The sequence below is a fragment of the Dipodomys ordii genome, unplaced genomic scaffold, assembly GCF_000151885.1.
Source record: "Dipodomys ordii isolate 6190 unplaced genomic scaffold, Dord_2.0 Scaffold84, whole genome shotgun sequence".
In the NCBI taxonomy this organism is placed as follows: Eukaryota; Metazoa; Chordata; class Mammalia; order Rodentia; family Heteromyidae; genus Dipodomys; species Dipodomys ordii.
The window spans coordinates 6,077,330-6,104,478 of NW_012267300.1; the positions used below are offsets into that span (position 1 = coordinate 6,077,330).

Here is a 27,149-nt window from a genome sequence, read left to right on the forward strand (position 1 = left end):
CTAGCCTTGAGCTGAAGAGCTGAGGGACAGCGCCCAGGCCCAGAGTTCAGGCCCCCCGACAGGACCAAAAAAAAAAGTATTTCCTTACCCAGATATAAATGGCATATCTTCAGATATCTTGTTAAGTAATTGTGGAGGAAACTTTTTCAAAATTTGTGTAGTTTTCTAGTTCTTCTTGTACTGTTTTTGGTTGCTTCAGAAACAAAGGGCATGTCATTATAGCAATTCTTGAGATGTAGAAATAAGAGATCTTCTATTAGAATTTTATTTACACTGGTTTAAATATTGTTAATGTAGAATCTGGGTTTGTACATTATTTAAACCTTTTATGCTCTGTTAACTGGCAAATAAGTGGGGTGCCAGTGGCTCACGCCTGTAATCCTAGCTACTAAGGAGGCTGAGATCTGAAGATCGTGGTTCAAAGCCAGCCCGGACAGGAAAGTCCATCAGACTCTTACCTCCAGTTAACCACCAAAAAACCAGTAGTGGTGCTGTGGTCCAAGTGGTACTAGAGCACTAGCCTTGAGCTGAAAAGTTGAGGGACAGTGCCCAGACCCAGAGTTCAAGCCCCATGACCAACAAATCAAAAAAACAAAAACAATGAAACAAACAACAAAAAAAAACTGGCAAATAAGCCAGGTGCCTGTTGTTCACACCTGTAGTCCTAAATACTCAAGAGGCTGAGTTCTAAGGACTGTGGTTTGAAGCCAGCAGTGACAGGAAAGCTTGTGAGACATATCTCCAGTTAGCTGAAAGAGGTAGAGTGCTGTCCTTGAGCAAAAAAAGCTCAGGACAAAAAAAAAAAGCTCAGGACAGTGCCCAGGCCCTAAGTTCAAGCCCAAGACTAGCTCTGGAAAAAAAAATATATAGCCAGGTGCTGGTCCTTTACACCTGTAATCCTAGCTATTCAGGAGGCTGAGATCTGAGGGATACAGTTCAAAGAAAAAAAAACAAAACTTGTAAATAGTAGCAATAGGGTAATTTAAAAAAATGAACACAGAACAAAGTGAAGTCTTGAGCTGTTGTTCAAATTAACAAAACATTATAGAAATAAGTTCACATTGTATTTGTATATCCCTGCTATATTTTATTTTATTGTTATTTTTTTATCGGTTGTGGAGCTTGAACTCTGGGCCTGGGTGCTGTCCCTCAGCTCATCAGCTCAAGGCTAGTGTTCTACCACTTGAGCCACAGCACCACTTCCAGCTTTTTCTGCTTATGTGGTTCTGAGGAATTGAACCCAGGGCCTCATCCATGCAAGGCAAGCACTCTACCACTGAGCCACCTTCCCAGCCCCTTGAGTTATTTTTTATAATAATGAATTAGGTGTTGGAATTAGTCAACATACACTACAAGGAATGTGATTAATTCCCTGACTCTCACGCTTTTTATAGTGTTTATCACAGAAAGCCTAAGAAATTTATAAAAATACATACTGAAAGCCAGGATCACACCTGTAATCCTAGCTACCCAGGAGAGAGAGCTAAGGATTGTGGTTCAAAGCCAACCCTAGCAGGAAAGCCTCTAAGAGTTTGATCTCCAATTAACCACCAGAAAACTGGAGGTGGAGCTATGGTAGAACACTAGCCTGAAGCAGAAAAGGGGCAGGGATAGCATCCAAGCCTGAGTTCCAGCCCCATCACTGATTTAAAAAAAATCCATACTGAGCAGCCATGTGCTATGGATTTTTAGAAGTTGTAAAGGAGTATTTATATCATGAATGTGATTTGATTTTCTTTCACTTGATAGGAAACAGCTCCTCTTTTTCTGAAGAGAAAGGTGAATCTGATGATGAGAAACCAAGGAAAGGAGAAAGACGATCTTCCAGGGTCAGACAGGTAACTCATACCTCCTAAAACTCACCTTTTTTTTTTTTTTAATTTTTTTATTGTAAAAATACTATACAGAGGGTTACAGTTACATGAGTGAGGTAATGAGTACACTTCCTCTTGAACATTGTTACCCCCTCCATGGTTTTCTCCCTACCATCCCCCTCCCTCCCTCCCTTCCCCGAGGTTCTTTTTTTTTTTTTTGATTGTGATTAAGTGATTACATAATTTCCGGAAATTCACAGTATTGTGGAATAATGATGCTCATTTAAAGTCACAAGTTCATTCTAACTAAATTGTCTATCACAGTCTGTAATATATAACGGTGCTTTAGTATTACTAAAGCTGTGCTTTAGTATTACTTTCCCTTCTTTCTCAGACTATTTTTGTAATAATTCTACATTTCCATGTGTTCATCTTTTTGTTCTTTGTCATATTTCTAGTGTTGTATTGTTTGTGGCTGGGTACTGGTAGCTTACTCAGGAGCTTACCCAGGCAGACAAATTGGATAGAGACTTACCTCTAACCAACAGAAAGGCAGAAGTGGAGGTGGGACTCAAATAGTAAAATAAGTTAAGAAGGTCCACAAGAGTTTTGAGGTCCTGAGCTCAAACACAATACAACGCATGCACAAGACCTGCAGGTGAAAGGTAGAAAACTGCTTTATAGGGGCTGGGAAGGTGGCTCAGTGGTAGAGCGCTTGCCTTGCATGCCTGAGGCCCTGGGTTTGATTCCTCAGCACCACATAAGCAAAAAGAAAAAAGCCGGAAGTGGCGCTGTGGCTCAAGTGGTAGAGCGCTAGCCTTGAGCTGAAGAGCTGAGGGACAGCGCCCAGGCCCAGAGTTCAGGCCCCATGACCGGACCCAAAAAAAAAAGAAAACTGCTTTATATTTTAGACAGGATTATTAGACAAGATATAGCATAATTAGCTATTAAAATTTTGGAACTGCTGAACACTGTGGCTCACACCTGTAATCCTAGCTGCTTAGGAGGATGAGATCAGGAGGATTATGATTTGAAGCCTGCCTGGGCATAAGGTTTGCAAAATACCCTCACCCCCTCTCAACAGGTAAAAAGTTGGGTTGGGATGGTGAAAAGCTAGACCCAATTTAAAAAAAAAAAAGAGTGAAAATAATAAGGGCTGGGGGTATGGCTTAAGTGGTATAGGGCCTGTAAGCACAAGTTCCTCAGTTCAGAGCAGTACCACACACATAAAGAAATACACCGGTATGATGTAATTAATCATGTTAAATATTAGTAGTTATTTCTTCTCTGCTTTCTATTTGTTCTATTCAGTTTTACTTATGTATGTATTTATTTTTTGTGTACAAGTTCTGGGGCTTGAACTCATAGCCTGATGCTGTCCCTGAGCTTTTTTTGCTCTACCACTTGAGCCACAGCTCCACTTTTGGCGTGTGTGCGTACGTGCGTGTGTGTGTGTGTGTGTGTGTGTGTGTGTGTGTGTGTGTGGTTAGAGATGAAAAATTGGATCTTCATATCTCAGCCTCCTGAGTAGCTCTTGCTATAAGTATGAGCCATTGGTGCTCAGCCATACTTGTTTTTTAAAACTTAAAAGAGGGAAAAATGAACTAGAAAGTATCATTGAATTTTTCCTTCCTAGAGGTTATCTCGTAAGATAGTTTTTCTGTGTTGATTATGAGCAAATATATTTAGAACTGTTGTTTGTTTTTTTCAGGCAAGGGCAGCTAAACTCTCTGAGTGCAGCCAGGCTGCTGAAGAAGAAGAGGATCAAGAAACACCTTCTAGAAATCTGAGAGTCAGGGCAGATAGAAATTTGAAAAGAGAGGATGAAGAAGAGGAGGAGGAGGAAGATGATGATGAAGAGGAGGAGGAAGATGATGAGGGACAAAAATCTAGGGAGGCACCAGTTCTGAAACAGTTTGAAGAAGGAGAGAAAGAGAAACCCAGAGAAAAACGAGAGGAAATGATGGATGAGAATCTTAACATAAGATCCCAAGAACAGCAGGAGGGTTTGGAGAGAGGAGGGCGAGTTACAAGATCTCAGGAAGAAGCTAGAAGAAGTCATCTGGCCAGACAGCAGCAAGAGAAAGAAGTGCAAATGGCTCCTCCCCTTGAGGAGGATAAAAGAGAAATAAAATCTTCACAGGGCTTGGAAGAGAAATCCCAGTCTCCTTCCCCTCCTCAACTGACTGAGGATCTAGAGAAGGTCCCTGTTGTGCTACAGCCAGAGCAAACAGCCAGTGAAGAGGAGACTCCTCCACCTTTACTTACCAAGGAAGCATCTTCTCCACCACCTCATGTACAACTCCAGAGTGGGGAAGACACTGAGCCCATGGAAGGCCCAGCACCCCCAGTTCTCATTCAGTTATCTCCTCCTAATACAGACACTGAGAGCAGAGAGTTATTGATATCTCAGCATACTGTCCAGTTGGTAGGAGGCATGTCTCCTTTGTCAAAACCTGCAGACACCAAAGTAGAATCTCCAGCAGAGAAAATGTCAGAAGATAGTGTCTTGCCTCTAGTTCAGAAAAGCATACCGGCTGAATACTCAGCCCAGAAGTTTCTTAAAACTGAATCAGAAAAATCTGCTCAGCCACTCCCTCTAACAGTGGAGGAATTAGCACCGGCCAAAGAGATCACTGCAGAGTCTCCGCAGCAGCAGTCTTTGGAACAGAAGGAGAGCATAAGGGTTTCTCATACTCTTTTCCCAAGCCACAGATTGAAGCAGTCAGCCGAATCATCGTCTAGCCGGTCCTCCTCCTCTTCATCCTCCAGTTCTAGATCCAGATCGCGCTCTCCTGACAGTTCAGGCTCTCAGTCTCACTCATCTCCACAATCCAAGCAGAGAGAAGTATCCCAGACAGGAGTTCAGGCCAACCCTCATGGTAGACTTAAGACAGGCTCAAGGTTAACATCAGAGTCCAGGTCCCGTTCCCGATCCCGTTCAGCATCAAGCAGCAGCAGAAAAGTAAGCATGAGAGAGTCTGCATGTTCCATCTTCAGTGTTTTTCACCCTCAGAGCCTGTCATAATTAAGCCTTTAAGTTTCCAGTTCACTGATTACCTTTCCCTCATGTTAGTCAATGCATTGATAACTAACAGGTTCTTTTTCATTCTGAGTCTCTTTGCTTTCAAAGAATGTTGATTGCATTACTTTATCTCCTCTACTAATTAGAAATTTCTCAAGGGATTGGATGTGTATTTATGTATCTTAGTAGCCAGCACCTAGCTAGAACTTAATAAATTTGTTGAATAAGCAGTCAAGAAGATCATTAACTTAAATAGGAATAAATGCAAAATCAGAAAGATAAATTAGGTCAGCACAGATTAGTAAACATGTATTCGTACATACATATATCCAATAGACACCAAATAAAGTAATTTTCTTTGTTTTCTATTTCTTCAGTCTCTGAGCCCTGGAGTCTCCAGGGACAACACCAGCTACACTGAAACCAAAGATCCCTCTTCTGTTCAAGAGATTGCAGCTCCACCAGTGCCACAGCTGCAGATCTTTGAACCAAAGGAGAGGCCTTCCACCTCCTCATCCTCTATCTTAATGAGGCGTATGAGCCAGCCTGAACCAGCTGAAAAACATACGACCCAGAGATTACAGTCTGAGCAGGTAGGCTATTGTGACCTCTCCGAAATGGGGTATGCAGTATTGAGACTGATTCTTGCATTTGCTTTGTTGTTACTTTGTTTTGTTTTTGAGGCAGCCCCCACCCCCAAACACAGGATTACAGGCCTGTGCCACCATACCTAGAGCGTCTGTATGAAGAATAAAGTGGAAAAATTAGTCGGACAAGGCTCCAGAAATATCGAGGGGGTGGGGTGTTTGTTAATCTATCTTACTCATTTCCAAGTCCCATGTGGACATACGACTGAGCTGCAGGGTTCTCATTCATCAACCCTTTTCTTTTTTATCTCTGTCTAAAAGGAACCCTTTTCTCACTTCCCTCTAGAATTTTCAGGGCTAGGGGTCTAGATGAGTGGTAGAGCTGACCCCCCTACTCCCCAAAATCTAAAAATGATTGTTGACATAGAATGTTATCTTTAAGTTAACATTCAAGAATGAAATAACGGGCTGGGAAGGTGGCTCAGTGGTAGTGCGCTTGCCTTGCATGCCTGGGGCCCTGGGTTCGATTCCTCAGCACCACATAAGCAAAAAGAAAAAACCTGGAAGTGGCTCTGTGGTTCAAGTGGTAGAGTGCTAGCCTTGAGCTGAAGAGCTGAGGGACAGCGCCCAGGCCCAGAGTTCAGGCCCCACAACTGGACCCCCCCCCAAAAAAAAAAATGAAATAACAAAGGGCTATTTGTGAACCCAGTATTATAAATGTCCTTCCTTGCCCTTTTCCAGATCCAACTTGAAAAAAGTGAACCAAGCAGATTTAACCCCTTTGTTATGTTTGTTTTTCCTGTCTTCTAACAGAGGAGCCCAAAGAAGTGTGAAGCTGAAGAGGCAGAGCCACCAGCTGCCACCCAGCCTCAAACCTCAGAGACTCAGACCTCTAATGTACCAGAATCAGAAAGGATTCATCACACTGTGTAAGTGATACATCTCAACTGGGATATGACAAGTAACTAAGAGTGTGGGACAGTTCTTTGCTCTCTATGTTTGGTTTTTTTTTTTTTTTTTAGAACTATGTTTGGTTTTAAAAGGACAGCCCTACTGTCCTTTTAAAACATGAAGGGAGAGATTTACCTGAACGAAAGCTAAAATTCAGTTACTATGGTGGAGTTGCCTCCAGAAATCCTCAAGGTAGTCTGAAAAGCTCTGATCAGAAGGAGCTAGAAAAGTGTCTCAAGTGGTAGAATGCTTGCCTAACAAGCATGCTATTACTGCCAAAATCATTTGGGATCATCTGGCCAAAATACTCAGCTCCTTTAAGGAACAAGCAAAAAAGGCTTCTGCTTTTCTGCTCAAGACAGTGTAAGGGAATTAAGAAATCTAACTCAGTCTTTCATTCATAGTCACTGGTTATACCTGTCTTTTGTCTCTGGTTTTCTCTGTGGTGCTAGGTTTTGAACTCAAGCCCTCACACTTGCTAGGCAAGGCCCTCTTTACCAGTGAACCATATTCTTTATTTTTTATTTTATATATATTTTTAATTTTTTTATTTACTTATTTTTTGGTCAGTTGTGGGTCTTGAACTCTGAGACTGGGTGCTGTCCCCAAGCTCTTCAGCTTAAGGCTAGCATTATACCACTTGAGCCATATTTTCCAAAGCTTCCAGTTTTCTGGTAGTTGATTGGAGATAAGAGCCTCATGGACTTTGCTGCCCAGGCTGTCTTTGAACTACAATCCTCAGATCTTAACCTCTTGAGTAGCTTGGATTACAGGCATGAGCCACCAGTGCCTAGTGGGTTGGTTTTTTTTTTTTTAAATGCTAATTCTGGGGCTTGAACTCAGGGCCTGGGTACTGTTGCTGAGCTTTTTTTTGCTCAAGGATAGTGCTCTACTAACCACAGCTCCACTTCCAGCTTTTTGGTAGTTTATTGGAGATAAGCTGGCTTCAAACAGTGATTCTCAGATCTCAGCCTCCTCTAAATAGCTAAGATTACAGGTGTCAGCCACCAGTAAGTACTCAGTGACTTTGGCTTTCTTAAAGCAGGATCTCACTATGTACTCCAGACTGGCCTCAAACTTTAATCCTCCTGCTTCAGCCTCCCCAGTGCTAGGATTACAGGCATGTGCTGCCACACTTGGCACAGTTTAATAGAGAATATTGAACATGTAAAAAGAGTAGCACAGGTGGGTACTGTTTTTTTATTTTTATGTATTTTCCTTGATTACATAGTCTGTCATTAATCATAGTCTATCCTTTAAGCACAAAGTTCAGCAAAATATGAATATCTTAGCAAGTTGGAAGTTTTTATTTGAGTGCCTAAGATCCTTTGATCTTAAAAGTTAAGAGAAGGCTGGGAATATGGCTTGGTGGTAGAGTGCTTGTCTAGCATGCCTGAAGCCCTGGGTTCCCTTAGTACCACATAAACAGAAAAGTCTGGGAGTGGTGATACAGCTCAAGTGGTAGAACACTAGCCTTGAGCACAAAGATCCTTGGAGACAGGGCCCAGGTCCTGAGTTCAAGCCCCAGGACTGGCAGAGAGTTGGGGGGGGGGGTGTTAATAGATGCTTTTAATCCTTAAATCCTAAGGATTTTTTTTTTCTAGTCCTGAAGCTATCCCTGAGCTTCTTTTGCTCAAGGATAGCACCCTACTATGTGAGCCGCAGTTCCACTTCCAGCTTTTTTGGGTAGTTTATTGGAGATAAGAGTCTTATGGATTTTTCTGCCCAGGCTGGCTTCAACAATGATCCTTAGATCTCGGCCTTTTGAGTAGCTAGGATTATAGGCATGAGCCCCTGGTACCCAGCAAGAAATGTTCTTATATCAAGTTAAATTTGTAACTGATGTGCCATTCATTATTCTGAAATTACTATTAGGAATTAAGCAGTTGAACGAAGCCAGGTGTGGCAGTATATGTCTTAATCTCAGGAAGGAAAGGCTGACACAGGAAATCAAGTGTTTGAGGTCAGCTCTCGGATATTAGAGCCAAACCCCCCCTCCCAAAAAAAAAAAATAAAAAGGAAGGAAGGAAAAAGAGAAAAGTGGTAATTGAACCAAAATTCCTGGCTTCAAAGTTTCATGGAAATAAAACTTTTTTTTAAAATGAAGTTTAAACATTAAGGATTCTGAATTGCTTTGTAGAATGTCCTATGTAGGCAGATAAGTTGTTCTATACTTGTCATGTTTTAACATTAATACTACATGTTTTTCTGTATGTAATAACCTGATATTTACATTCTACTGAGAGCTTCAGTCTCTCTCTCTCTCTCTCTTTTCTGATTCTAGGGCTTGAACTCAGGGCGGCTAGTTAGTGTTCTACCACTTTAGCCACAGTGCCACTTCTAGCTTTTTCTGAGTACCTTATTGGAGATAAGAATCTCACAGACTTTTCTACCCTGGCTGCCTTACCACTGTGATCCTCAAATCTGAGCCTCCCGAGTAGCTAGGATTATAGGCATGAGCCACCTGTGCCTGGCCAGTCTTTTAACTCTGAATTTTGGAGGGTGGTGGGCAGGTGACATGGTTTATTAACTCTTTCTTAACATTTTAATGATAGCTTTGAACTCTTTACCATAGCTTATACCGTGGGAAAATTGTTTCTATTGTTTGTGCTATCTTCTCATAGTCTTGCCTCTGCTGCCATCTTTTGGCTGTTACATTTTTGGTTTGAAACCAAAAGTTCACCTTTTTTTTTTTTCAGTTTTTATTTTTGCATTTTAAGATACATTAACTTTTGGAAAGGGGTTTTGCTTCTAGGACCATTAAACGTAAAACTCCGCCGATTCTGGAAAGTATTCAGAATTTCCAGCTCCAGCTGGAACCATAAGGAAATCATCAATAAGGAAATGGGTGACAACCGTCCCTTTCATATGCATATTCAAACAGACATAATAACTGTTACCCATCCCCTGTTCCACGAAGGTACAGCATGACCTTTGTACACTGGCAGTTTCAAAGTAGATATTAGCAACCTGTAACTAATTGGGCCTGAAGAGCTGCTTCTTACACTTCATGAGAAGCAAGTAATCTGAAAAACTACTTGAAAGGTTTAAAATTCTCTGAGTATAAGATCCTAGCAACAGAAAGGCTTTCTATACTGTTTCATTTATTTGTTTATTTTTGTTGGTTGTGGGGCTTGAACTGTGGGCCTGGGCACTGTCCTTGAGCTCTTCAGCTGAAGGCTAGTATCCACCATTGACCCATAGAGCCACATCCGGCTTTCTGGTGGTTAATTGGAGGTAAGAGTCTCACAGACTTTCCTGCCAAGGCTTTGAACTGTGATCTTCAGATCTCAGCATCCTGAGTAGCTAGGGTTACAGGCATGAGCCACCAGCACCCAGCTCTTACATTGTTTTTAAGTGCCTTTTATTTCTAGACTTTTCCATTTAGGTCTAGGGCAAATGAAGCTTAAGAGTTTTTTCTCTCCAGGTAAATGTGGTTTTGACTTTCATTTTATGACTGAGATAACCTAGTCACATTGGTTCTGACAAAGCAATAGGTAAGTAGTACCTTAGGCAACTACTGAGATTGTCCATTATTGTCTAGGCAAAATGCGTTTGAGCAGCCTGTAGGCTAGAAATGCAGTGTGCACTCAGGCATAGTTGACACATATCCCTTATCCCATTTCCTTCTGCCTTGCAGTATGTTCCAACAACCTAACAAAAATATGTCCCAAAGCCTAAACCCATGAACTACTCTGGCATTGGATTTTGTAAACTCTTTGAGAAGCTTACCTACAGTTCATCTGGTTCATAACACTTCTCTAGTCTTTTGCCTCTCCAGAGGGCTAGCTAGTGTTCAATCTGGCAGTCTTCCAGAGCCCTGGGAAATTTTTTTAATGGGATCAACAGTACTCACTGGAAAAGACCTTTTTGGGTTTAACCTTGGATTTCTGTCTCAATAAGGCACATGACTAAAAACTAATGAAGTATGTATGTGGGTGGGGGACAGTTAGACTTTACCTAAAGAACCTCTCACCACTTATTTAAGACATTGCTTGACTTTTTTTTTTTTTTGCTGTACTTGGTTAAACATCTTCTGACTGTGATTGTGCCTGAGGAATTCTAAATTTATGAGGTAAGGTGTGTCTTTTCATTTTTCCAGGGGTATGTGAGCCCTCAATCCTATTTCTGTTAAGCCTTATTCCAGAATTTAGTCTTCTGCCTGCTATGGATATAACAAAAATGTCCTCATACAGCAAAAATAATAGTACTTTCTTTACATTAAAGAACAGAGAACCTGGGCATGATGGGGCATGGCTGTGATCTCAGCACTCTGCAGACCAAGGCTGGAAGATTTTGGTCAAAGCAAGCCTGGACTACATAGCATGTTCTAGACCAGCCTGAATAAAATACAAGACCTCATTTCAAAAAGAACGTGGGGGAGGAGGGAGGGAAGGGGGGGGGAATATATATATATATTTTTATTTTTGTCGGTCATGGGGTTTGAACTCTGGGCCTGGGCGCTGTCCCTCAGCTCTTCAGCTCAAGGCTAGCTCTTCTCCCCCCTCCCTCCCCCCCCAGTAATCTTACTAAACTTTCATAATAGTTTCTTAGTTTCACATGACTTTTTCTTTAACAATTAGAAGATAAACATATGCCTATATTAATTTTCTCTGAATCTTATTCATATTCACATAGTTACTATTTTGTTTTGTTTTGGCCCTTGTGGGGCTTGAATACAGGGGCCTGGGAGCTGTCCCTGAGCTCTTGCTCAAGGCTACACTCTACCACTTTGAGCCACAGTGCCACTTCCAGTTTTCTGGTGGTTAATTGGAGATAAGAGTCTCACAGCCTTTCCTGCCCAGGCAGGCTTTGAACTGTGATCCTCAGATCAGCTAGGATTACAGATGTGAGCCACCGGCACCTGCTTCATATATGTACTGCAATGTGATGTAATATTCAGGCAGTTCTATGCTTTGTTCTGAGCTACAGACATTTTTTGTGCTATTTAATTGTGGATAGCTGTCCCCACTCTGGGTCCCATATAGTTTCAGACTGAAGATCTTAGGAACATTTGTGCAAGAACCTAAATAAGGGAGAGGAGAGGGAACTATGTAGTCTTAAAAGGATGTGACAATTTCAAAGATTATTTATTTAGAAAAGAAAAGTCTTGGGAATTCTTGGGTTCCACAAAAACTGTCATAGTAAGAAAGTAGAAGGCACAAACCTATGTCTTTAAAAAGCCAAAGGAAAAAATGGTAAAAATCCATATTTTTGAAAAAAGGGGGGTAAAATTTCTAATAACAGAAAAATCTTCCTCCATGTAAGTCAGAATGCCATTAAGAGGCATTTTAGCAGCTGAAAGTATTTTAGGACAATGGATAGGTAGGACACATTTATTTCAGGGTGTTTTGTTGTTATTTTGGTTTTTTGGTTGTGGGGCTTGAACTCAGGACATGGGTGCTGTCCCAGAGCTTTTTCTGCTCAAAGCTAGTGCTGTACCACTTTGAACCACAGAGCTACTTCTGGTTTTCTGGTGGTTAATAGGAGATAAGATTCTCATGGACTTTCCTACCTGGATCATCTTTGAACCACAATCCTCAGATCTCAGTCTCCAGAGTAGGTAGGATTAATGGCCAAACTACCAGCACCTGGCCTATTTGATAGTGTTCAAAGGTAATGTTTTCTGTGGGGTAATATTTTGTGGGGAATTCTATTTTAAAATGTTTTCAAGAAAACTTTTAGGTCAGCAAGCATTTAATAAGTATCCACTTTGTACCCATCATGACTCCCTAATTCTGAAATTACAGAGCATTTCTTTTTGTTTCCTCTGGGTTAAGGGCCAGGGATGCTGTTCCTAACTTTGAGGAACTCCGGGGGCGGGGGCAAGTAAACTAGTGGTTATATACAGAGTGATATGACCAGTGCCAAAAATCTTGTCATGCCAGGCACTAAGTAATTGGGCATCAGAGAAAGCAGTTTGCTCTTTAAGTCAAAAAACTGCAGAGCTGATGACATTGCTCAAATGGGAAAGCACCTGCCTAGTTTAAACCTGAATACAAAACAAAAAAACTACTTCAGAAGTGTTATCACATGAGACAGTGTCCTACTAAGGGGATTGGCATTGAACTCAGGGCCTGGGCACTAGGGCCTGGGCACTGTCGCTTAATTTTTTTTGTTGTTGGTGGTAGTGGTTATGGAGCTTGAACTCTGGTTCTGGGCACTGTCCCTGAGCTCTTCAGCTCAAGGCTAGTACTCTACCACTTGAGTACAGGGCCACTTCCAGTTTTCTCGTGGTTTATTTTGGAGATAAGAGTCTCATGGACTTTCCTGCCCGAGCTGGCTTTGAACTGCGATCCTCAGATCTCAGCCTCCTGAGTAACTAGGATTACAGGCATGAGCAACCAGCGCCCAGCTCATCCTTGGCTTTTTCACTCAAGGCTGGCATTCTACTACTTGAGCCACAGTTCCACTTCTGGCTTTTTGATGGCTAACTGAAGATAAGAGTCTCATGGACTTTCCTGCACAAACTTGCTTCCTCAGGATCTAGGATTACAGGCGTGAACCACTGATGTCAGCTGTATATGTTACCATATCCTTCCCTTTACTTGAAAGTGTCAGCCAAGCTATACTGTAATTTACTATACTATTTTATGAACTCAATATTTGTCATTATCCCTACATTACAGATATACAGAGAGGACCAGGAACTTAGCCTATAAAAAAACCTTGGAGACCAGGACTAAGATTAAGCTGGATCTTAGCCCATCTAGGTCCTGAGTTCTCCTCTTCTTCCTTCTCCCTTCTTCTTCCTCTTCTTTTTTTTTTTTTCTGCCAGTCCTGAGGCTTGAACTCAGGGCCTTGGCACTGTCCCTGAGCTTCTTTTTGCACAATGCTAGCACTCTACCACTTGAGCCACAAAGCCACATCCAGCTTTTTCTGTTTATGTGGTACTGAGAAATCGAACCCAGGGCTTCATGTGGAAAAGCCACATTCCCAGCCCTTTTTTTTTATTTTCATTTTTTCTTTTCTTTCTTTTTGTGTGCCAGTATTGAGGCATTAACTGATGGCCTTTAGCTCTTGTTTGGCTTCTTCATTCACAGCTGTCTCTCTATTTGAACCATGCCTCTAGATCTATACCTTCACTTCCCAGCTTTTTGCTAGTTAATTGGGTATAAATGTCTTCCTGAATTGGCTCTGATCTCACATCTCAGCCTCTTGAAGTGGCTAGGGTTATAGATGTGAGCCACCAGCACTCATTCTGAGCAAGTAAAGACCACTATATGAGGGAATTTTTTTAGATAGCATATAAATATGGCCAAGGTACCATGCATTTGGCTGTGAGTTGAGGATTTTAAGCAGCAGAGAATTTCATTCCTGACAAAAAGTTCTAGTGTTAAAAAGTGAGATAACTAACCTTTCTGACTTAAGATCACTGAAGTTTTTCTTGCATTAACCTTCTGCTTGCCATTAGAATATAAAAAGAGCACTGTTGCAGTCAGCAAATAATCATTTTGAGTATTACTGGTGGTGCATGTGTGCGTGCATGTGCGCGCACGTGCACCAGTCCTGGGCCTTCAACTCAGGATTTTATAACTGAGCTTTTTTGCTCAAGGCTAGCACTCTACCACTTGAACCACAGCTCCATCTCTGTACCCCCTTTAATTGGATATGGGAGTGTTCCCCCAAGGCTGGCTTGGATCCTTGATCCTCAGATCTCTGCCTCCTGGGTAGCCAGGATTGTAGGCATGAGCCACAGGCCCAGAGTCTGTACATTTTTAAATTTCCCATTTCACATTTGGTCTGATGAAGATGCCCATAATTAAATTTTTTTTGCTTAGTTACAGTCCCTCTGCCCAATTGATGTACCCTTCCTTGCCCCAAGTAATTGTTCTTAACCTCTAGTACCTTACCTGCTTCTAAGCTCTCACCTTGAACTCGCCAAGAAGTGACCTTCAAGCTCCTTCTACGTACTTAGTCTCTGAGCCCTAGTAATCATTTTCCTTTCACCCTGCAAGGTACCCTGGGGCAGAAATCATCTTATTGAAATCTACAAAACAAAGTTAACAATTGCTTCAGTTATCCAACCTCTCTTACTAATACTTCAAAAGGAACTCTCTGTTCTCCACTTCCCACCTCCATTCCTGAGAAAGCAACTGGTTGGAGTAGTGTGGTAGTTTCAGCACGTGGTTATCCACAGTGATTGGGCAGTAACCAGCTCTCTTCCACCTCCCCACCTTGAGCATATCCGGTTTCAATATTCTGCCTAGAGGGTGGTGGGCAAATTTAAAAAAAATAGTCATGCCCCTCCATTCTGTAGGTGGATTTGTGACTTTGTATTTAATCATTTTTCAACTTTAGCTTTCTTTCTTCTTTTAATCATTTTCACTCCTAATTCCACTGTTTCCCTTCCTCCTGGAGTCTTCCAGTGCTGCAGCTATAACTTTTTTTGTCCTCTCCACCCAGCCCTGCTCCCTTGCCCTCTGGGTAGATGGGGAGGAAGCCCCTGGGGCCTTGTGGAGATAGGCCCGGGTAGCTCTTGTAATCTGAGAAAAGAAGGAAAAAGGCCAAGCCTCTTGAGCCAGCAGCCGACTCCCAGTGGCCTGCCGGAGGATAAGAACCTTGCTCACTCAGCTCCCTCCCTCTTTTATTTCCCCTCCCCTGCTGCAGCAGGGCCCTCCCCCAACCGCACACACGGGCTGCTGGGTAAGTGGCAAGATGGCTCCCCTGCATGTCTCCGGCTGATTGCTGCCGCTCCGCCAGTACAATAGAGCCAGCTACTACCAGCAGCCTGGCCCTCTTCCTCCTCCTCCTCCAGAGAGACCAATCCAGCCGAACTCGGGGTTTGCCGTGAGGACTTAACGCTTATCTCTTAAAAGCCAGATCTATTTTAGCCTCCCCGCTCCTCCACCACCTCCCCTTCCATTACCATTTTTTTGGATCCCGGGTTGCTGCATCTTGATTTTCTCTCTGGATCGGGTGGCTGGGAGGAGGTGGTGGGATCTTGGGTCCAGGAAGGTGGTTTATTTTATTTTGTTTTTATTTTTTGAAATTTTTTAGGATTTTTTTGTTTGGTTTTTGTTATTTCTTCCATTCCAGAAAGGGATAAACAGCACTTCCAGGGGGAGAAAAAAAATCATGTTATCAGAAAGCAAAGAAGGGTGAGAGCTTCACATTTCCCCTTTCCCTACCTCTCTAGCTCACCTCATCTTCCTTATCTTCCTCATGGCTTTCATTCTGTCTTTCATTTTAGTTTGTTTTCAGTCATTCTGCTTTCCCCCTTTGTCCTTCCTGCCGATTTCTAATTGGCCCCAGTTGCCCTCTCTGTGTGGGGAATATGCCTTGAGATTTTGTTTTTGTTTCTGATAAGCCTTTTTTTCTCCCGGATTGAAGCTGTTGAATCGCTTGTTTCTGTGGGGGCCTGTTAGCTGGGGGCACAGTCCCGACTTTCCCCTCCCCCCTCAACCCGTGCATCTCTTCCTGACTGCCCTAGCTGGGGAGGCTGGTCTGACCTCTGAGTGTCAGACAGCCTGTTGGGAATGCTGAATTTTCTGGTGGTGGTTATCACCCTGGGCAAGTTTTGGTTTCTTTCCTTTTTCTTGACATTGGGTCCCTGATCATCTTGATTTGATATTTTTGGTTAGTATTTGTGCTAGGAGTGAGGTTAGAAGTTAGGAATCAAGTCAGAAAATGAAGGTGGGAAGATAGTTTATCTGAAGTGAATCTCTGGGGTTCTTTGCCTGAAATGGGTACTAAACCGTGTAAGAATGGAGGGTGGGTTTGGTGTTGGGGGGTGTCCTGACTGGGAGGCATGCTGTCTCATGGAAGCTGGAATGAGGGAGTGGAAACTGTTTGAGAATCCAGTGTAAGACCAGTTCCTGCACTACTTGGAGCAAGTAAAAGTGGCCTGATTCTATAGGTGCTCTTCTGCAGTTTTAGACTTTCCTTTTAGATGAGAAGAGGAACCTAGTTGAAGTTTGAGCTCTTACCAGCCCCACTCCTCTTGGAATCTCACCCATTCCCCATTTTTTCTGTTACTGGTATCTCCAGATCCTGTGGGTCAGCAAGCTCTTATTAAGCTGTTGATGAGGCACAAACAAGGTCCACTTACTTGCCACAGCCATTTTTGTCCTCACTTTTTTAATGAATCATGCTTCCCTTCGTTTGTCATGCAAGGTCTAGGTGCTCGTGGCCAGGGGATGAGAAGACCCAGGGTTTTAAGCATATCAGCCAATTTTGAGGAACTTTTCAGAAAAGAGCGTTTATTTCTTATTTCCTTCCTGTAAGAGTACTCTGATGCGATACTGCCTAAGAACAGATGGAATCCTAGCCCCACACTTAATAGCTTTATCCCATCTGGGTGGTGGGTGGATAGGTTTGCTGTAATCCGTGCTTTTTTCCCCCCTAAGGAAAATGGTTTCCCACTTTTCCTGTGGCAGCATTGTTTGTAGGCTAATCTGAAAAGCATCTATCCCCACCCCACCCAAGTGATGAGGCATGGGTGTTTCATGGCCCAAAAGCTAATATCTTACTCTCTCTTCCCCTGCTTCTTTCCTGCCCTTCCCTTCCAACCTCTTCCCATTCTGACAGTGAGGAGAAGGAGGAAGTGACCATGGACACAAGTGAAAATAGACCTGAAAATGAGGTTCCAGAGCCTCCTGTGCCTATTGCAGACCAAGTCAGCAATGATGACCGCCCAGAGAGCAGTGCTGAAGATGAGAAGAAAGAGGTAAATAGCCACACCACCTGCTGGGGTGGGTGGACAGACGTGGACCTAGGGGGAAGAGTAGACCATTCTGGTGGTCCCCTCTTACACAGTGGGATAACTTAGGGGATGAGGCAGGGCCCTGGATCAGGATAGGACCAAGGGAGAATTCGCTGGTTTAGCAAGGGAGACCCCTGGTGATGGGCACGGGGCTCTTAGACGTTTCTTTTCCTGTAGTGCAGGAAAGGACAAATAGTGCAGTCCAGATCCATAAAAGTTTGTGGCTAACTGAAAAGTCTGTTAATGGGTCAGCTTTCCTGCTATCTTTGGAAGCTTCTCCTGTGATAACTCCTTGAGCTTTCCCTCCTTTTTAAAAGCCATTAGAGCTCAACGCCATCTAGTGGGCTTTGGTGGTTCTTACTAGCTCAACCATGCTGAGGAATTTTTGTTCCTCATCTGCCCCCCAGTGGTCTCATGACAAAAGAAGTAACTTGTTAGACCACAGCAAACTGGCAAGTCCAAAGGGCCCCTTCTCTATGTCTGTGACCTTCTACTTTGCCTTTTTTTTTTTTTTTGGCATATGTATTATCTTGTGTCCTGTACCCAATTCAGGGGCTCCCCACACCAGAGCCAGCGAAATCTTCCTACCTCTCTAAGTAATAGAATTAGATGGGTTGGGAGTAGAAAAACAGGGTGGGAGGGGAATGTTGTGTGTGTAGCCTTTCTCTGGTGTGTGTTGTGGGGGTGGGGGCCGGTGAAAGTGATTTGATGTGCAGAATATTATTTATTACAAGGTCCTTCTTCCCCGTAAAACTTTGTCCAAGTACCTCATGTACGGTAATCCGCCCGTAAAATATAACCCTGCCCAACTGGCCAATCGCTGATGCCGCCTCTTCCTCTGGACCCACTTGCTGCTACTGAGCTGCCCAATCAGAGCCAAGTCTGCTATCCAGGTGTCTTGGCCAGAGGGGGGCATGTATATGGGCTCATGTGATGGGCCCCCTTTGCCTCCCTGTCTTGCTTACATCAGGAGGCCAAGAAGAGCACTGTTCTGGAGAGACTTGTATTGAGAAAACAAAAAGCATTTGGAAAGGGGTGGACTTGCATCATCTCCCTACTTGGGACACCCCAAGAAGAGCTCATGCCAGTGCTGGGGCGCCTGTCCACATGCCCTTACCCTATTGAGGACTGTGAGTTGCCTTGTTTGCTACAGACTGTTGAGATCCCCATCTAGGGATCAAGAAACCTAAAGAGTCAATGTTTGTGATCACAGTGCCATGCTGTAAAATACTGATGGGGCCCTCGGCTTAAGCTGTGACGACTAGGAGCCCTCCAGAGGAGTCTAGGGTCTGTGCCCCAGGGATGTAATGCTGATGACAGCCCAACCCATGTATCACCACTTGCTCATCAGATGGACTTTCCTTTGGTCCCTGTTGTCCATGGTGAAGGGCAGCATGTTGGTTGCTCCAACTTCTCCTCCATCCCTGGAGGCAGGGGCTCCTTCATCCACCTGACTGGAACCACTGTCTCAGCTGGAGTCCCTGAGGAGATGTCACCCACAGCTCAGAAGAAACGTTTTCTGACCTTGCTGCTGAATGTGTGCCAGGTCCTGGGGATATTCACCTACTATCCCCAGGCTACCTTCATCAGAGGCTCCATGATCCCACTTGGTGAGAGGACCCCCCACCCCAGTTACAGGCAGAGGAAAAAGGGACTCTGGAGTCATCACCTGGATTCCAATTATTGGGTGGTGTTATTGCTGCAGCTTGCCACTGGTGGACACAGGGTCTTGCCTGCCTCTTCATGATAAAAGGCAAGAACCCTTCCTGCTACTCTCAGGCCATCTCATCAGGGACTGCAAGATGATGCCCCTAACAGGGCCAGGACTGATGTTTCTGCCCCTTTTCCCCCCTCTATCCCTCGCTGAGCCTGGCCACCGCCAGTGAACTGTCTTGACATCATGGAAACTGGGCAGCGTCCCCCCACACGTTTCCCTCCCGCCCCCCCTGCGCCCCTGGGAGGACTCTGGCAGTGCCGTGCCGACTACCACGCCGTGCGCCCACCTTTTTTGCCAACCCAACCCCCCACCAATTGCACAGCGCCTAGCAGGGAGGGCTCATTCTGATTGGACCGGCGGTTGACTAGATACAGTACACAGTGAGGTGCGATTGGCTGAACTGAAGATCCCAGGTGTGAGATGGTACCTGGAACATTTGTCATATTCCTAGTTTATTTTCTTCTTTATTTTCTTCTTCTTTTATTTAAATATTTATTTTTTTCCTTTATCTTTTGTTTCTGATTTCTTTGTTGGATTTATTTACTTGGTTCATGTTTCTCCTATTTTAATTGATCTTCTTTTTTTTTTCTTTTTTTTCTTTTTTTTTTTTTTCTCACTAACTTACCCATCAAGAGTGGCCCAGCTAGGGGTCAGGCTGGCCCTTAACAGAGACCAAGGAGACTTGGTTAGACGACACAAACGGGGCTGGGGGTGGATGGGAAAAGATTTCATTAAGAGGGTTCTGCTCTGTCCTTTAGAAGGGTGGTAGAATGGTCTTAGTTTTTCCAGAAATAAGCACCTAAATCTAAAAAATGTTCTGTTCCCTTTTCTGTCTTCCTTCTGTTTTGATCTGTCCGTAGTCTTTACACTGAGTGTTGAGAGGGCGGGAGACTTGCCCATAGCTGACTTCTGGTCCTTGGCAGAGCCCCTAAGGCTTGAGCCCTGGTTGAAGAAGAAATAAGCTCTTGGACACAACCTTCATAAAACCTTCCCTTCCCAGAGACACTTTAAAAATTCTTGTTAGCACTTACTCAAGAACCTCATCTTTAATGAGTGAACCTCATCTCTAATGAGTGATGCAGCCCTAAAAATTAGGGCTGGGGTTGTCCAGGCATCCCAAAGCCATTGTATTGTCAGTGGCTGTTGGGCTAGGTATCGAGAAGAGGGGTTATCTTGGTGAAGTTACCATCCCAGAGGTGATTTTTCTTATTTCCTCCTGTTTTCCTTGGATTAGCAAGGACTTAAGAGAACTAGATAACTCAGTTCTGGGTACAGCCTGTCAGACTTGTGTCTTCATCTCTAGAAGCAGAAGAAGGCATGATCAACATCCTCAAAGGGCTGGAAGGCCCCTTCCTCTTCCAGCTTATTTCTGGTTAAGCTAATACACAGATGTAATATGGAGTAAATGACTTTTCCCTGCTATGATGTTTGGTTTTATTTTATTCCTCTAACTTGCATTGATTCTGCTTCGTTTTGGCCGTTTGCCGCTTCTGTTTTGGTCTCTGTGTTTCTTTCTCTGTCTTTCTGTGTGTCTTAGAGCCTCTTTGAAGACTGCCCCATTTAACCTCCTCCCCCCCCTCTCTGTGGGGTGTCTCTCTTTCTCTTCCCCTCTCCCCCTTATCTTCTCTATACAGAGTTTGCTGCCCAAATCATTCAAGAGGAAGATCTCCGTTGTCTGTAAGTCTAGCCCTGAATCCCCATAAAAAGTCAGTACTCATAGAAAAATGAAGTCCCATTTTCTCCTTGGCTTTTCTTGAGTACCTGCTTTTAACCCCCTCTACCTAGCAAGTACTCACCTTCCCAGCATATGTATGGTTCCATTTTTAAATTTAAAAACTTGCTGGGCTCTGGTGACTCAAAACTGATACACTAGCCACCCTGGAGGCTAGGCGCTGAGAATTGAGGTTCACGCAGCAAAGTCTCGAGATTCTTATCTCCAGGTAGCCAGCAAGAAGCTAGAAGTCAAGGTGTGGTTCAAATGATAGAGCACTAGCCATGAGTGGCAAACTGAGCTCAAGTCCCAGTATTAGTGCACGAGCGGGCACGCACACACGCACGCACGCGCGTTACTTTTAAGACAGGGTTTCGCTGTGTAGCCCTTATGGGCCTTACCCAGGATGATGTTCCTGCCTCTTCTTTCAAGTAGTTACAATTACAGTGTGCTACCATGCTTGGTTCGTAGAGGAATTTTTTTTTTTTTGGTCGGTCATGGGGCTTGAAATTTGGGCTTGGGCACTGGCCCTCAGCTCCAGCTCAAGGCTAGCATTCTACCACTTGAGCCACAATGCCACTTCTGGTTTTCTGAGTAGTTTATTGGAAATAAGAGTCTCGTGGACGTTCCTGCCAGGGCTGGCTTTGAACCACAATTCTCAGATTTCAGCTTCCTGAGTAGCTAGGATTATAGGCGTGAGCCACCAGCGCCCAGCTCATGTATTTTTTTTTAACCAATTTTTGATTTGTTTACCAACTTGTGGGGTATCTTCTTGGCAATAATGGGAATTAAACCCAGGACTTTGGACATGTTGTTAGGTAAATATTCTGCCATTTTAGTCATGCCCCAGTCTCTTTTGATTTTGAGGTAGGCTGACCTTGAACTGGAGGTCCTCTGCCTCCGTCTCTCAAGTAGCTGAGATACAGGTGAGCACCATCATGCCCAACAGTTTATAATTTATTCTAAGAAGATATCTAAGAAAATGAAAAGGAATGTACCTCGAACATTTTTCCTGTCAGGAATTCTAGATTGTAAAAGCATGATAGATGTTTATGATATCACATAGTCATCTTGTTTTGTCTGCAGTCCCAGGTTTCTTAGACTTTGCCCCCTACTTCAGCTATTTCTACCTACCACTTAAATGTAAACTGCTCATCAGACTGGTTACTCCTCCCTTTTTTGCTTTTAGAGACATAGTTTCCATCTGTCAGAAAGCCACTCCATCCCTTTGTTGTTCGCTCTAAAGCTATGGTTTCCCTGGCCCCCAAATACTATTTCCCTAAGTTATATTTTATTGAAACTGCTCCCAAAGATGACCTGTGGGTGTGGTATGAACCAGTACAGGGTCTGAGACCATCTAATTGTTGAATCCTATGTCTTGGGGACAGCAGCTACCAAGGGAGTACCAGCTGGAAACAGTGACACAGAGGGGGGCCAGCCTGGTCGAAAGCGACGTTGGGGAGCCAGCACAGCCACTACCCAGAAGAAACCCTCCATCAGTATCACCACTGAATCACTCAAGGTGAGGTGGAAGGAGCCAGGAAAGGGAGGGTAAGACATGTTGAGGTGGGAGTAGACATGGGCCCAGTGTAACGGGGTGGGGGGTATCTGTGTCCCAGAGCCTCATCCCCGACATCAAACCCCTGGCGGGGCAGGAGGCTGTTGTGGATCTTCATGCTGATGACTCTCGCATCTCTGAGGATGAAACGGAGCGTAATGGCGACGATGGGACCCATGACAAGGGACTGAAAATATGCCGGACGGTCACTCAGGTAAAGCTTCTGTACCCCAGCACCAGGGGAGAGGAGGCATTGGGCACAAAGTAGGCAGCTGAGGAGCTAAGTAAGGTAAAATTCTAGAAGAGAACTAGTACAGAGGGTTGGGTTAATTGGTATTTCCTGGATCGTAGTACCAAATCCACCTGTTGCGTGTTGTCAATAAAGGTTTATTGGAATACAGCTACATCTGTTTGTTTGCTCTCTTCTGTGTGGCCACGTAGGAGATGGAGTACCAGAAATCAGAAGTTTGAAAAGGCTCACAAAACCTAGTATTTACTGTTTTATACAAAAAAAAAAAAGTAGACTCCTCCCTTGTTTTCCTTACAACAAATTAGGACATTGATGATGTGTGGAATATGGTGGAGGTGAACAAGGGGCTGGAGAGAATATGCTAGAGTGGTATTTGACAGACCCTCTGTTACCTGATTGATTTATAGGTAGTACCTGCAGAGGGGCAGGAGAATGGACAAAGGGAAGAAGAGGAAGAAGAGAAGGAGCCTGAAGCAGAACCTCCTGTACCTCCCCAGGTGTCAGTAGAGATGGCTTTGCCCCCACCTGTAGAACATGAAGTGAAAAAAGGTAGGTGAAATGTCATCACAGCTCCAAGAATTCCCAAAGCACTCCATTTGGACTTCTTTTGCTTTATGCTTTCTACCTTGTGTTCCAGTTTTTTTTTCTTAACGTTATACATTATCTCTTCCTCCTCCTCCTCAGTACTAAGCTACTGAAGCTAGAATTGAATCTGTAATCTCTGCTTCTCCATAATGGAGTATAGACAAGCATTGTAGTTTGCCCTTTATGGATACTCAGACTTCATAAAGAGAGACTGCTTGGTAGAAAATTTATAGGAGAATCCTATTGCTTTACTGAAAACTGGTCATGTGCTTTCTTTGGTAGTCACTTTAGGAGATACCTTAACTCGGCGGTCCATTAGCCAGCAGAAGTCTGGAGTTTCCATTACAATTGATGACCCAGTCCGAACTGCCCAGGTGCCCTCCCCACCCAGGGGCAAGATCAGTAATATTGTGCATATCTCCAATTTGGTAAGTCATTGCTTCTCAGATTCCAGACTTCTTAAACATATAGAATTGAGTTTTGGCCAGCTGCTGGTGTCTCATATCTATAATCCTAGCTTCACAGGAGGCTGTAATCTGAGGAACATGTTCGAAGCCAGCCAGGGCAGGAAAGTCCATGAGACTTACCTTCAATTAACAACAAAAGGCCAGAAATGGAGCTGTGGCTCAAGAGGTAGAGCACTAAAAACTCGGACAGTGCCCAGGCCTTGAGTTCAAGCCCCAGAACCAGTTTAGTTTTTTTTTTTTTTTAATTTTTATTTATTTTTAAACAATTGAGCTTTAGGCTGGGTGCCAGTGGCTCATGCCTATAATCCTTACTCAGGGATGCTGGTATCAGGATTTCGATTCGAAGCCAGCCTGGACAGGAAAATCCAAGGGACTTCCCTATATCCAGTTAACCACAAAAAAAGCTGGAAGAGTTGTGGCTCTTCAGCCCAAGCAAAAAAGCTAAGGACAGCATTCAGGCTTAGCATTCAGGCATTGGTACTAGCAAACGTGCAAGCATGCACGCACACATAAGTTTGAGCTCTAGAGTCATGCTTCTGAAGCTCAACTCCTAGATCTACCATTTTCTCACTTGCTGATTTTGAGTGAATTGCTTAGCTTATTTTCTCATTTTGAAAATAGCGGGGGAAGGCCTGGGGACTACTTGCATGGTGTTTTTTGTGTTTTTTGGTTTTGGGTTTTTGTGTGTGTGTGTGCGTGGATCATGGGCCCTGAACTCTGGGCCTGGGCGCTGTCCGTCAGCTCTTCAGCTCAAGGCTAGCGCTCTGCCACTTGAGCCACAGCGCCACTTCAGGTTTTCTGGTAGTTTATTGGAGATAAGAGTTTCATGGCTCTTCCTGCCCGGGCTGGCTTTGAACCATGATCCTCAGATCTCAGCCTCCTGAGTAGCAAGTGGCATGAGCCACTTGTGCCCTGCTTGCATGGTGTTTTAAAAATTATATACAGGGTCTGAGAAGGTGGCTCAGTGGTAGAGCGCTAGCCTTGAGCTGAAGAGCTGAGGGACAGTGCCCAGGCCCAGAGTTCAGGCCCCACAACCGGACCCAAAAAAAAAAAAAGATTATATACATAATGTCCTAATCTCTATGACCTCAGGCAAACTAGCTACATCAGGAAATCTTAAAAGGCTGGATTTGTGACTGTCCTTACCTTCTTCAAGATCTTGAAAGTCCATTTTCATTGGCAGGTTCGTCCCTTCACTTTAGGCCAACTGAAGGAGTTGTTAGGGCGTACAGGAACCTTGGTGGAAGAGGCCTTCTGGATTGACAAGATCAAATCTCATTGCTTTGTAACGGTAAGAGGATGAAACTGATTCTATAGGTTGTGGCACATATTTCCTTTTATGATCAGTGGGGGCAGATTTAAAGGTGTTAGAGGGGTGAAGATACACTATACCTCTCTGCCTTCTCCTTCCACTTAGTATTCAACTGTAGAGGAAGCCGTTGCCACCCGCACAGCTCTACATGGGGTCAAATGGCCCCAGTCCAATCCCAAATTCCTTTGTGCTGACTATGCTGAGCAAGATGAGGTAAGAAACCGGAGGGAAGGGACAAGGAGGCCATTTTGTGTTATATTCCATCTGATATCTTAGCCAAATTTGTAGTCATCCAAATTCTGTTCTTGCATCTTTTCTTCCCTTTTGGTTCCTTTCATTGGAATTGTGGTGCCTTAAAGCATCTGTACATCTGGTACCTAGGTTCCTTCAGTGGGAATGTCATCATCTCCTACCTGACACTGTCCTTGTCCCCTCTGCCTGCAGCTGGATTATCACCGGGGCCTCTTGGTGGACCGTCCCTCTGAAACAAAGGCTGAGGAACAGGGTATGCCACGACCCCTGCACCCACCACCACCACCCCCAGTCCAGCCACCACCCCATACGCGGGCAGAGCAGCGGGAGCAAGAGCGAGCTGTGCGAGAACAGTGGGCAGAGCGGGAACGGGAAATGGAGCGGCGAGAGCGAACTCGATCAGAGCGTGAATGGGATCGGGACAAAGTTCGAGAAGGGCCTCGGTCCAGATCACGGTCCCGTGACCGCCGCCGCAAGGAACGTGCAAAATCTAAAGAAAAGAAGAGTGAGAAAAAAGGTAGTTAGCTGTGGGGGCACAGAGACCCAAATGGGATGAGTCAGAGGGTGGTGCATGGAATCTGATTCACTTTCTCACCTCAGAGAAAACCCAGGAAGAGCCACCTGCTAAGTTACTGGATGACCTTTTCCGTAAGACTAAGGCAGCTCCTTGCATCTATTGGCTCCCATTGACTGACAGCCAGGTATGTACTCTCCTTTGGGCCTGCTCAGTGGTAAGCAAGGCTGTCAGGAGAGTGGGGAAGATGAGGGTGGGCGGTTATTGAGACTGAGGGGGTCCAGATGTTAGCTTCAGATAATAAGTGAAGAAACTAAGCATCAAGAACCAGAGTTGGCCAGGTACTGGTGGAAGCTGAGATTTGAGGATTGTGCTTCAAAGACAGCGTGGACAGGAAAGTTCATGAGACTATTATCAATTAACCACCAAAAAGCAGGAAGTGAAGCTGTAGTTCAAAGTTATATGTAAAAGTATATAAATGGTAAAACAGGTTCCAGCTGGGGTGCTGGTGGCTTGTGCCTATAATTCTAGCTAATCAGGAGGCTGAGGTCTAAGGATTCTGGTTCTGAGGCCAGCCTAGGCAGGGAAGTCCATAAGACTCTCTTATATCTCCAATTAACCACCAGAAAACCAGAAGTGACACTGGCTGAAAGTGGTAAGAGTACTAGCCTTGAGCAAAAGAGCCCAGGAAGAGCGCCCAGGCCCTGAGTTCAAGGCTAGTACTCTGCCATTTAAGCCCAGCTCCACTTGAGACTTTTTGTGGCTAGTTGGAGATGAGAGTCTTACCAGGTTGGGCAACAGTGGCTCATACCTGTAATCCTAACTACTTAAGATGCTGAGATGTGAGGATCTCAGTTTGAAGCCAGCCTGGGCAGGAAAGTCCCTGAGAGACTCTTAGTCTCCAATTAACTACTTAAAAAGCCAGACAGAAGTGGCTTTGTGGGGGCTGGGAAGGTAGCTCAGCGGTAGAGTACATGCCTTGCAAGCATGAGGTCCTGGGTTCGATTCCTCAGCACCACATAAACAGAAAAGGCCAGAAGTGGTGCTGTGGCTCCAGTGGTAGAGCCCTAGCCTTGAGCTGAAGAGCTGAGCGACAGCGCCCAGGCCCAGAGTTCAGGCCCCATGACCGGCAAAAAAAAAAAAAAAAAGAAGTGGCTTTGTGGCTCAAAGTGGTAGAGCAAAAAGAGCTCAGAGACAGCGCCCAGGCCAAATTCAGGCCTCATGACTGACCAAAAAAAAAGTCACCAAACCTTCCTACCTGGGACGGTTTCAAATTGTAATCCTCAGATCTCAGCTTTTTTTTTGTCGTGGGGCTTGAACTTTGGGCCTGGTGCTATCCCTCTTCAGCTCAAAGCGAACGCTCTACCACTTGAGCCACTGCACTACTTCCTGTTTTCTGAGTGGCTTATTGGAAATGAGTCTCACGGACTTTGCTGCCCAAGCTGGCTTTGAACTGCGATCCTCAGATCTCAGCCTCCTGAGTAGCTAGGGTTACAGGTAAGAGCCAGCTTAGATCTCAGCTTCTTGAGCAGTTGAGTGACCCACCATGGACTGAGGTGGCTCAGTGGTAGAGCGCTTGCCTTGCATGCATGAGGCCCTGGGTTCGATTCCTCAGCACCACATAAACAAAAAGAAAAAAGCCAGAAGTGGCGCTGTGGCTCAAGTGGTAGAGTGCTAGCCATGAGCTGAAGAGCTGAGGGA

At 44.4% G+C, this 27,149-nt stretch overlaps 1 protein-coding gene across 5 annotated transcripts in view; it reads left to right on the plus strand.

Moving 5' to 3' along the window:
* Acin1 (apoptotic chromatin condensation inducer 1) overlaps positions 1–27,149 on the plus strand; it is a 50,329-nt gene that overhangs the window by 20,801 nt on the left and 2,379 nt on the right. The window contains exons 5-18 of one of the 5 annotated variants that reach the window (XM_013025396.1): positions 1,750–1,838; positions 3,526–4,779; positions 5,217–5,432; positions 6,240–6,355; positions 16,908–17,046; positions 20,434–20,476; positions 21,899–22,032; positions 22,130–22,282; positions 22,726–22,867; positions 23,186–23,331; positions 24,554–24,661; positions 24,788–24,895; positions 25,127–25,451; positions 25,535–25,635. In XM_013025396.1, coding sequence (XP_012880850.1) covers positions 1,750–1,838; positions 3,526–4,779; positions 5,217–5,432; positions 6,240–6,355; positions 16,908–17,046; positions 20,434–20,476; positions 21,899–22,032; positions 22,130–22,282; positions 22,726–22,867; positions 23,186–23,331; positions 24,554–24,661; positions 24,788–24,895; positions 25,127–25,451; positions 25,535–25,635 — 3,074 coding nt within the window. Of the gene's footprint in view, positions 1–1,749; positions 1,839–3,525; positions 4,780–5,216; positions 5,433–6,239; positions 6,356–10,367; positions 10,453–15,091; positions 15,168–15,217; positions 15,479–16,907; positions 17,047–20,433; positions 20,477–21,898; positions 22,033–22,129; positions 22,283–22,725; positions 22,868–23,185; positions 23,332–24,553; positions 24,662–24,787; positions 24,896–25,126; positions 25,452–25,534; positions 25,636–27,149 lie in introns of those variants that run through there. The other 4 variants (XM_013025398.1, XM_013025400.1, XM_013025401.1 and 1 more) reach the window with 4 other exon arrangements.